The 11,024-nt window shown below is 44.2% G+C and overlaps 1 protein-coding gene across 1 annotated transcript; it reads left to right on the top strand.

Moving 5' to 3' along the window:
* Window positions 1-5,208: 5,208 nt before the first annotated feature.
* On the top strand, window positions 5,209-10,774 carry LOC143888455 (uncharacterized). The gene is made up of 2 exons (XM_077392900.1): window positions 5,209-5,552; window positions 9,521-10,774. Exon 2 carries the CDS (start codon window positions 9,592-9,594, stop codon window positions 10,693-10,695), a length of 1,104 nt encoding a protein of 367 aa, XP_077249015.1. The 5' UTR covers window positions 5,209-5,552; window positions 9,521-9,591; the 3' UTR covers window positions 10,696-10,774.
* The last annotated feature ends 250 nt before the right edge of the window (window positions 10,775-11,024 follow it).

Here is an 11,024-nt window from a genome sequence, read left to right on the forward strand (position 1 = left end):
TCTGCTTTCCTCGATCTCTCTCTATTTCTCTCTGGCTCTGCTTTTCAACCGAAAAGATTTACCTCTCTCTCTCTCTCTCTCTCTCTCGGTCTCTCCCTATACTCCCCTCTGCGACTCCCTCTCTTCCTATGCTCTCTCTCTCTCTCTGTATTTTCTCCACTTATTACTATTATTTGTTCTTTTTTTTTCTCCGGAATAAAGATCCCAAAGCCAGAGAAGAAGCTGCGATGGTGGCTTGGAAAAGGGGTTCGGAGCTGAAGGCCGAAAGGGGTTTTATGAGGAAAATGAAGAATGGGTTTGGACTTAAACAAATCTTGCTTGGATTTGGGACCGAAGCCGGACGGAGCTAGGGTTGGGTCAAAATGATGAATGAGATGGTGGGAAAAGAGAAAATGGATGGCAAGAGGCTGGCCGAAGTGGGATGGGCGGCTAGCCAGAGAAGAGGGAATGGATGGGGTGGTGGTGGTCGGTCGGATTCGAGGTTGGTTGGAGGTTGGTCGAAAATGTAAGAGAGGGATGGCCGGAGAGGGTGGCTGTTGGGTCGGATTCCGGCAAAGTTGCCGGAATCGATGGAGATGGGGTTTGTGAAGAGGGTGGAGGAGATAAAGATGGAAATGGGTTTGATGGTGGTTTATTTGAAGGAGGCTGATGGTGGTTTATTTGAAGGAGGCTGATGGTGGTTTTGATGCGGGTTTTGCAGAAAACAGGGGATAGGTTCGGATTCCGGTGGGGTTTGCCGGAGGATGTGAAGAAGAGGATGGTTGGTGGCGGTGGAGAGATGGAGAGATGGAGATGAAGGTGGAGGATGGTAGATGGAGGTGGGATAGGCTTGCAGGATTCCGGCAAGCTTGCCGGAGAAGATGGAGATGGGGGCGGATTTCTCTCTTCTCTACTTCTCTCTCTCTGTTTTATTTTCTCCAACGAAAATGAGACCTCTCCTTCTCCTCTGTCTTTTGTTCTTTTATAACTAGGGTTAGGGACCTAGTTCTAATCCTAACCCTTCATCTCCTTTGATGGCCTAGATCACTTCTCCTTGTGCTAAAATCTAGAACCCTAAACATGTGCTTTCCATCATGGCCCTATTCTTGTCCCCATTTTGATCTTAGGGTCCTTGCTCATTGCTTATAGAGGAAGCAATACAAGTCTTCCAAGAATGCCCCTTTGGAGAGGGGGATTTTACTCTTTTACCCATATCCTAATTGTTGGCCATTTGATGGGAAATGATAAAGTCACCCACCCCATTCATTCCTTGGACAACCCATTTTATAGAAAAAGCAACATATTTACCACCCCACTCTTATCTGGACAGCCCCATCTAGTGCAATCTATGACTAGTCTGCTCTTTACAAGGTCGTGGCTCGGGTAGGAAATGGGGGCGGAATAAATTCCCTTCTTCTTTGATTTGCCTATGGTAAACTAGTATTGGCACACCCATGCCTTGCTAATTCGCCTCTCTTTTCGCATTTCTTTATATTATGCTTGACTTAAGCCCAAGACATGGGCTGGGATGCGACTTGGGTCGATTTATGAAGCTCGGGTTGAGATTTTCAACTTGAAATCGGGCTAGGTTAGGATCGATTCCATTCATTTTCCGCGAAACCTTGGCATGACCCGATCCAATCTATAGACTTAAGCGCAAAATATCAACACCAACAATTCAGGGTTCAAATCAAGGGGTGCCAATATCAGAGGTGGAGGTTACTTCGGGAATTTTACCAATCCCATGGACATGAAAGTGGGGATCAGGGCTTCAAATTAAAGGGGCTTTCTCGGGTTACGAACATCGATTGAAGGGCTAGGCAACAATAGTATTTTTCATATTCTTCGGGTTTATTTCGCACTTCGAGACCTTATTCAACCTCGGGATTTTGTTCGAATAGGCGGGTTTAGGGCCAGGTCAAAATGGGGTGTCTACAGATGCCCCTCTTTGGCAGAGTGTGCTTGTCGTACGAATGCCAAAGCCGAACAGACAACACATTTTGACTGGCCCAAGGCTTCAAACAAAAGGGATGTAAGAGGATAACAAGGTTGACTGACGAGACAGATTCTCATCGGATCAATCAAGAAAGAAATGATAAGATGAATTGACGAGACGGATTCTCGTAAAGAAAACTGAGATGCTGAAATATTGAGACAGACTCTCAACGGATGGTTAGACAAATCCTCAATGAAATGATGAGACAGACTCTCAATAGGATAAGGAGACAGACTCTCAAGGAATAGTGAGACAGACTCTCAACTGAAGGACGAGAAATACTCTCGATGGGATAATGAGACAGACTCTCAAAAGGAATAGCGAGACAGACTCTCGATAGGATAATGAGACGGACTCTTAATGGGACAGCAAGACAGACTCTCAACTGAAGTGCGAGATAGACTCTCGACGGACTAATGAGACAGACTCTCAAAAGGGGGACGAGACAGACTCTCGACTGAAGGACGAGACAGACTCTCAATAGGATAATGAGATAGACTCTCAAAAGGAATAGCGAGACAGACTCTCGATAGGATAATGAGAGGGACTCTCAATGGGACAGCGAGACAGACTCTCAACTGAAGTACGAGACAGACTCTCGACAGACTAATGAGACAGACTCTCAAAAGGGGGACGAGACAGACTCTCGACTGAAGGACGATACAGACTCTCAATAGGATTATGAGACAGACTCTCGATGAAATAGTGAGACAGACTCTCACTGAAAGCACAATGGAATTATTAGACAGCCTCTAATTAAGCCACTTAGGGTTTTAGAGGATTACAGAGCGGAATGATTAGACCATCATCATGATCAAGCAATTCCAGGATCTGAGAAGACGACTTCTTAACAGATCAACAAAGCGGAATGACTAGACCATCATCATGATCAAGCGATTCCAGGATCTGAGAAGACAGCTTCTTAATAGATCAACAAAGCGGAATGATTAGACAATTATCATGATCAAACCCAAATTAGGATCTGAGAAGACGACATCAACCACGCAGAAAGATTAGACAATTATCAGGATAATTCCCAATTAGAAAATTTGACTTGGAAAACACGTTCAAGTTTCTCAAATCATGATTTATTAAGACTGCTATCTCAACTATCACTACATGCTAGGTATCTTTTATAGCCTGACTTTCATCAGGAAATAAAAGATGCCACTAGTATAATTTCACTTCCGATACAGGAGTCTTAATAAAACTCGAATAGAATCAAGCTTTCTTTAATGAAATTTGGGTTACAAAGATTTTGAAGATACAAGAGACTTATTCTCGCTGAAGGGTCTACCACTTTTATGCCAATAGCAGGGGCTTCGGGCCTTAAAGGCTTTCAAATGCACAAGAGACTGATTTTGCCTGAAACAACTTCAATTTTCTGCCAGCTGTCAGAATTTTAGGTTACAATGGTTTTCAACTTCCCAACAGACTGTTTCTGTTCGACACATCTTCAACCTTCCGCCTGCTGTAGGAATTTCAAATGGGCTTGAGAGCTTGCCGCGCTTCTAAACCGGGCATAGGCCATTTCATCTTCTGAAGATGCGACTTCATTTTCTGGTACCTGTTACCCCAGCTTTGAAAGGATACCGGACCAAACAGGTCATTTGGGACATACCTGACTTGACTGAGTACCTGACTTTGACTTGACAAAGATTGACCTTGACTACTGCTTGATAAAGGACTCTTGGTGAGTACACAACCGAGTTACTAGACTGACTTTCAAGAATGACTAAATCTGTTTCTTAATTTGATAATTGTTTTAAGATGGCACATCTTACCACTCTTAGAATTCTTTGAATACCATGTTTAAGGTGATTCCGTCTCTTTCCGGTATTTAGTCATGGTTATTATATCCTTTGGATTGCTCGGTTTTAACCCCTAGCTTAGAGGAATATCAAAGGAAGCTTTGCTGGCACTATTCAGACCTTGGAAGTGATGCCGATACAAATATGAAATTCTCGCTGGCTTCTGGAATTTAGTCCTTTACGAGAAGTCACTGCCTTGACCAGATTGCCCATTTGGGTTTTTAATCTGGCGGACCGCTTGCCTTAATTTTTGCATGGACTGCCTGCCCTTGCAAGTTTTCCATCCAGCAGGCTCCGCACCCTGATTTTTGCCTAAGCCGCCCTTTCGGGTTTTTAGCTTAGCGGGTGAATGACCCTAACTTTTGCCTAGACCGCCCTTTCGGGTTTTCAGTCTAGCAGGTCTAAGACTCCATTATTTTTTTTCTTTTTTCTGTTTCTCCACAAACCTTTGCCTTATCACACCAGGAGGACTTCTAGGTGAGTTAGGGTTTGAAAGAATTGGATTAAGGTGTTTGCATTGACTGGACCGAATCTGGACCCTTCCAGATAGCCTACGTACCTCCAAAGAGTGAGGATCAGGTCCGCGTAGTTCGCCCATTGGGGACTTTGGGTTGAGATTGTTTTGACTTGACTTCTTTTTTTTCTTTTTGAAAGTTCTTTTTTTTTTCTTTCTTTTCAACAGCTTTGAAAGATTTGACCGAACCCAACTTTGTCAGGTTGCTTACCTACCCCGTGGAAAGGGATCAAGTCATGGCGTAGTTCAGGCCTTGCATCTTTTATGGCGCAAGTCATAAAAGATGCCCCTGGTTTGAGGGTGACAAAGAAATTTTGATTTTACTTATTAGCTCAAAGGGTTTGGAAACGGTCTTTGACTTTCCCCCCTTTTTGGTGTCTTAGGCATAATACTTTTTAAGCTGATCAAGGTTTGTGGGCTCTGTTAGCTTTTCACCATTTTGATCAAGGAGTCTGACGGCTTTTCCAGGCAGGACTTCATCGACAATATGTAGACACCCACATTTTGCTTTACTTTAACCAACAATAACCTAATATATTAATCCATTCTCAAATTTTTTGAAAAAAACAAAATGATAAAGAGATGTACCTGGTGAGATGATTAGATCCGAAAAATTGAAAAATACCCTGATTAGTGAATTTAGTGTGTTAAATCCATGTGAGAACCCCCTCTATCATTGATTTATATGTTTTAGGTCATTAATATCTTGATCTGACTTTACGGATCATCAATCGGGACAAAATAAGCTAGGGTCACTTCATAGCCCGGACCCTGATTCCATTCCGAGACCCGATTTCCGTAAATCGTTAGATCAATGACAGATCTTGACCTGGGTCTCACCATCCAAAACCACCTAACCTCTCCTCTCATCCTAACCATCCAAACCTCACCTAACCTCACCTAACCTCTCCTCTCATCCTAACCACCCAAACCTCACCTAACCTCACCTAACCTCACCTAACCTTACCTAACCTCACCTAACCTTACCTAACCTCACCTAACCTCACCTAACCTCCTATCCCATTCTCCTATAAATACCCTCTCATCCCACCATCCAACAAAAAGAAGAAAAAGAATCCCTCTCTTAGAAAATTCATCCCTCTCCCTCATCTCTTCAAGGGTTCGGCCATCCTTGCCGGATCGGGTGATACGTTGGGTGATATATATCAAAAGCAGTCATTATCAAGCAAGGAATCGTCTTCAAGGAATTAAGATCAAAGAAAAATCAAACACAAAGTGGGTTTTCAAAGAGGTAGGCATTTATTTCAATTCTATGTAGGGTCTATTTTCATGCATATCTTTTACTTTAAAAGAAAAACCATGTTAGGAAGCATCTAGGATCAATCTTTACTCATTCTTCTTGATGGTAGACTTTGAAGTTATACATGTTTCCCTCTTCTCTTAACCCATCTTATCTTCATTTTTATTTTTCCCTAATGGTTCACACCCTGGTTCCCCCCGGTTAGCCTCTGGTTAGACCCTGGTTGCACCCAGGTTCGTTGCTGGTTGCACCCAGGTTCGATACTGGTTCGCACCCTGGTTCCCTGCTGGTTCGCACTCTGGTTAGACCCTGGTTGCACCCAGGTTCGTTGCTGTTTGCACCCAGGTTCGATACTGGTTCACACCCTGGTTCCCTGCTGGTTCGCACTCTGGTTAGACCCTGGTTGCACCCAGGTTCGCTGCTGGTTGCACCCAGGTTCCCTGCTGGTTGCACCATGGTTCCCCTGCGGGTTGCACCCTGGTTCCCTGCTGGTTCGCACCTTGGTGCACCCTGGTCCGCACCCTGGTTTGTACCCTGCTGGTTGCACCCTGGTTCCCCTGCTGGTTCGCACCCTGGTTCCCTGCTGGTTCGCACTCTGGTTAGACCCTGGTTGCACCCAGGTTCGCTGCTGGTTGCACCCAGGTTCCCTGCTGGTTGCACCCTGGTTCCCCTGCTGGTTCGCACCCTGGTTCCCTGCTGGTTCGCACCCTGGTGCACCCTGGTCCGCACCCTGGTTTGTACCCTGCTTCCTCCTAGTTAGACCATGGCTAGTCTCGGGTTTGCTCCTAACTTAGACCCGACTCACTTGACCCTAACCATTAACCCAATCCAACCTAACCATTAACCACACCTAAACCCATACCCATAAGCCTTAAACCCTATAACCATAGCCACACATCATACACCACATGCCTTTCATTCATCCACCCAACAGTACCCTCATACACCCCTACAATAGACCCGGCCAACCCAGTTAACCCGGCCATCGGGCCCATTCGGCCCAATTAATTCATTCCCCTTAAGAGCCGCTTTGCCCTATTGGTTCCTAAGATACTCCAACCACCCAAACCTCAAGCCGCACCCCAATCCACGCTCAACCAGTTCCAATCCAGTCTAAGCCAAGTCAACCCGCACTTGACCTTGACCATTAACCCAATCCAATCCAACTCAACCATTAACCCCACCTAACCTGACCCTAGCACAACTCAACCGAGTCACATCAACCCAAGCCATACCTTTGTCCACTCACTGAGGCACACCATTTATCCATAAATCTGGTTACATTAAATCTAACCCAGCCAGGCCACCTGCAGCTTAAGTCAAATCGCCCCAATACAATCCATCCAAGTGGGATCCCAACCCAGCTCAACTGAGTCAACTCTAGCCAACCTCCCTAGTCGAGTTGACCCAACTCTCTAGTCGAGTATGCTCAACCTCTTTAACCGATTGGACTCTCCCCTTAGTTGACTCAATCCAATTCCTTAATCAACCCATCCCAATGCAACCGAGTCGCATTCGACCAAGTTGCGGCCTTCCATGTCACAACCGAGTCATTCCCCTATTCTACTAATGCCCTTTTACACCTAATAGAACTTCCTCCCTTTTGCCTAACCAAGTCATATCCCAACACAATCTGAGTCGCATGTCTGAATCCATTTGACCGAATCTCATAAGCCCGCCCATTTTGAATTCCCAAAATTCAAACCCTTGATGATTCCTATATGCTCAATTCTTTGATGCAAATTCCCAATTCCAAAATCCCATTGCTAAATCAATGTTTCTGAATCTCAAGTCCAATGCTCAAATACAAACCCGATTCCTGATCCAAATACCAATCCTGTTTTCCAAAATCCAAGCAACCTCCCCAGCGGAACTACGTGTGGCTTGATCCCCATCGCGGGGTACGTAGGCAATTTGGCACTCCCAAGTTCAGTCGCACCTTTCTCTATCTTTCTCATTCCCTCACACTATTTCATCATCTCTTCCATCTTTTTTTTTTTTTTCACTAACCTCGAGAATTTAAATCGATTTGTCTTGTGTCTTTCGGAACCGTTGGATCACGGTTTCCGTCGTAAGGACCCTTAGAGCCCAATTTAGGAACACCGGTGTCGTGTCGTGTCCTAAGTTTTAGAGAGTCCTAGAGTTAGGAGTCCAGCCTCATCACGGACGCTTGCTATGTATAGCAACCGTGCCATAGGTCTAGTTACACTAGTCACCCAATCTTTCCCTAGGACAAGCCTAGTAAACTAGGATGTAAGGCAAACCTGCATTAGTCTAAGGGACCATTTGCATTTAGATGAGAATCATATAGCATCTTAGATGAAATCCTAAGATAATAAAATCCTCAACTTGAATTAAATAACTTCTCCTAAAACTGTTGAAACAGTCAATCCCGTCTAGGTCGGTGTCTTAGTTGAGTTAGGCATATGTAACTTAGCTTAGGTGCACCGAACTACGTCGACTCTGATCCCAGTGAGGCTTGGGTACGTAGGCAGCTTGGATGTCTGACGGCATACCACCCGCGAGTCGGCACCACAACAAATTGTGGTGTTTTGGATATTAATTTTCTTGTAAATGCTTAATCAAATCATTTAGGGCTTTCCATGAAATTAGAATTCTAGGAGAACTTTCACTTAGAATGAATCCAGACAAATTAATAAATCAAGATACACATCTAGGATTCACATTGAAATTAGATCATAGGATGCATGTCACTTAGTTCGCACATTAACATAGAGTTGAATGAGCCATTTAAAATAAATTTAAAAGAGTTAGCTTTTGGAATCGAAGACCGATTATCGGGCAAGAATGGTGCATGTGGCGGATAACTCCCCATACCTTCCATTCTCGTAACCAGGTAGCGAGTCTAGATTTCTGGTTAATTTTGGGTCCTAGATCCCACATCTAGGTGGCGACTCTATCAGTCTCTTTCGTGTGGAATTCGGATTGCCTTAGTGATCCTAAGTTCACATGAAAGACGAATTCAAATCAATAATTAAATGCACACGCCAATCGCGTGGGTACGGGAGACCAAGAGAGAGCGCGTGGCGGCTCGCGCCCCACACTCCCTCACGGGCTAGGTACCACAGTTTGGCGACTCTGCTGGGGACCACCTAACTTCATTAAAATTTCAAAAGATAATTCATTTGAATTTAATTTAATTGGCTCATAAAAACTCTATACTTGTTAGATTAGTTTGTCTTGTTTTATTTTCTCATCACACTTTACTCAAACTTAATCTAACAAAACCTGAAGGCATCATAGATTGCGCAAACATATTGCACACACTTACATCACTTGCATCTAAACTCTGCATCTCACGTGCACACACGTCCTATTTTAGGAACCCGGAGTGTTATCTAGCATGGTTGACTGGGATTTCATCACCTGGTGCCTCTGTGCTAGAGAAGCATTCCACCCTTAGCCTAGTACCATTATGGTACGTAAACGGATCTCTTGTTCACGTACTGATACGCCGGACACTGGTACAGTATATCGAACAGGGATTCGCGCTAAGGGAACTCTTGGCCTTACCCCTAGATTAACCCACACATGCATGTAGTATACGAACACATGTGCATCACGTGTGTGAGCCTAGTTTAGGATATCCTGCCTATTTGTGTCTAGATTAGGCCGTAGACCATCTTCCAATGGCTACGATCGGTCCTAGGTACACGAACAAAGTCATGAGTCGAGATCCTCTCTCCACTCCGCTTGATTAGGATTAGGGTTGATGCCTTCAGGTCACACTGTTAAAATGTGCGAGATTAAAAAAAAAAATTTCCTTTAGGGGTTAGGATATAAATCCTATCATTTCCAAAGATCTCATAGGATTAGTCATTCTTGATCTATCCGTTGAAAGCAATCTTATGCTATCTCATCTAATCTTTCGATCGTATGCCTTTCATTCTTCTATCGTGTGATTCGATCATGTATTCATACTTTCCTTGTACTGGCAGGAACTTATCCCAATCTCGTGTTCATGTAATCCTGATCATTCTTATATCCCTTCTCTTGGCTTACGGGCACTATGTCTACTCGTACAATTCTTGATTGGATCCGTGGTACATTAAGAGAATCCCATATCTACGCCATAAGTGAACAAGAGAAAAATCTCTTCGGCTACGTGGCAACCATCAAGCTCGATTGGGGATTACTCTATGCCGCATCAGAGTGTTGGGATCCCGATCATCATGTCTTCCGTTTTGGCAACCAAGAAATGTGTCCCACCTTTGAAGAATGGTGTGCCTTATTGGAATATCCTGTGGATGGCCCTCTAGTGAAGCCATCCTGTGTTCCAGATTATCGTCCTTTGTTCCTTTGCTTGATGGATAATCCAGATGAATCCATGAACTCTTTCATGAAAGGCCAAGAAGTGTCCATGCAGCGACTGATTGACATTTACCCTCCTGTTGGATACATTGGTGCTGTTGATATTCAAAAAGCTCGACGGCGCGCTTTGAGATTCTGCTCCTTTGCTAGGTTCCTCACTGTCCAGCCTTCTCGCTTTGCGTCAGCTGTTCTTCTGGACCTCGTTGATCAAATGGATCGTGGCGCCAATCCAATTCCTACTATGCTTGCAGAAACTTTCAATGGATTGGATGATATGGCTCACCTTCGTGCCAGTTCAGGTCCAAGCTCTTATATTCGCTCTTTCGTTGGGTCTTTCTCAGGATGTCCTGCATTACTTCAAGTGTGGCTATGCCACAAGCTAAAAATTGCAGCTCCTGTCCATTTTGATCATACGTTATACACCTTCAGTGAATGGCGTCATGATGTTTCTTTCGATCATAAAAGCGATTGGGTTGAATGGTTAAATTCTCGCCAAGAAGATCAGATTTATTGGCAAATTCCCGGAATCCAAGAAGCTGTCTTCAACACCGGAGAAGCTAACTACGTTCGCCTTCTTGGTCTCAAAAAGACTTCCTTTTATGTTCCTGCCAGGATTCAGCGTCAGTATGGAAGGGAGCAATCCATTGTGCCTCCCCTTCATCATTTCTATCCGCCTGAGGGTCTCAAGCCCAAGATTGTCAAAGCTGTTTCATCTGCTTGGGATGCAAGAATCATCAAACCTTTAAAGGAGTCAGTTGAGGAAGATTGTCGTCCGAAGAAGAAGTCTAAAAAGAATGCTTAGTTCCATGTTTATCTTTGAAAGATTGAACCATGTACTCAAATTTTAACGATTGATCAATAAAGTCCATCCTTCTCTTTCATTATCTTTGTCTATGTGTGCATCATCGTCTATTCTTCTCTCTGATTTTAAAATATGTCTTTCGGATATTACAGGGCAATAAACATCATAGCTAACCCTAATACTCCTTGGGTTCGGGTCTCTTCGCGGTTAGAGAGGAAATCTGTTTCTCCGCCACCTTCTCTAAGAACCCCAGCATCTCCTTCTTTCCCGTCCTCATCCTCACCAATGGCAGACAACCAAGATGGTCTTCCACCCGCTGCTATTACCGA

This window comes from Tasmannia lanceolata, unplaced genomic scaffold, assembly GCF_043159265.1.
Source record: "Tasmannia lanceolata isolate RefF3 unplaced genomic scaffold, GAP_Taslan_0.1 ptg000012l, whole genome shotgun sequence".
Classification (NCBI taxonomy): Eukaryota; Viridiplantae; Streptophyta; class Magnoliopsida; order Canellales; family Winteraceae; genus Tasmannia; species Tasmannia lanceolata.

Excerpts from the sequence above, each read along its gene's own strand:
- LOC143888455 (XM_077392900.1), top strand. The coding sequence starts at position 9,592 with ATGTCTACTCGTACAATTCTTGATTGGATCCGTGGTACATTAAGAGAA.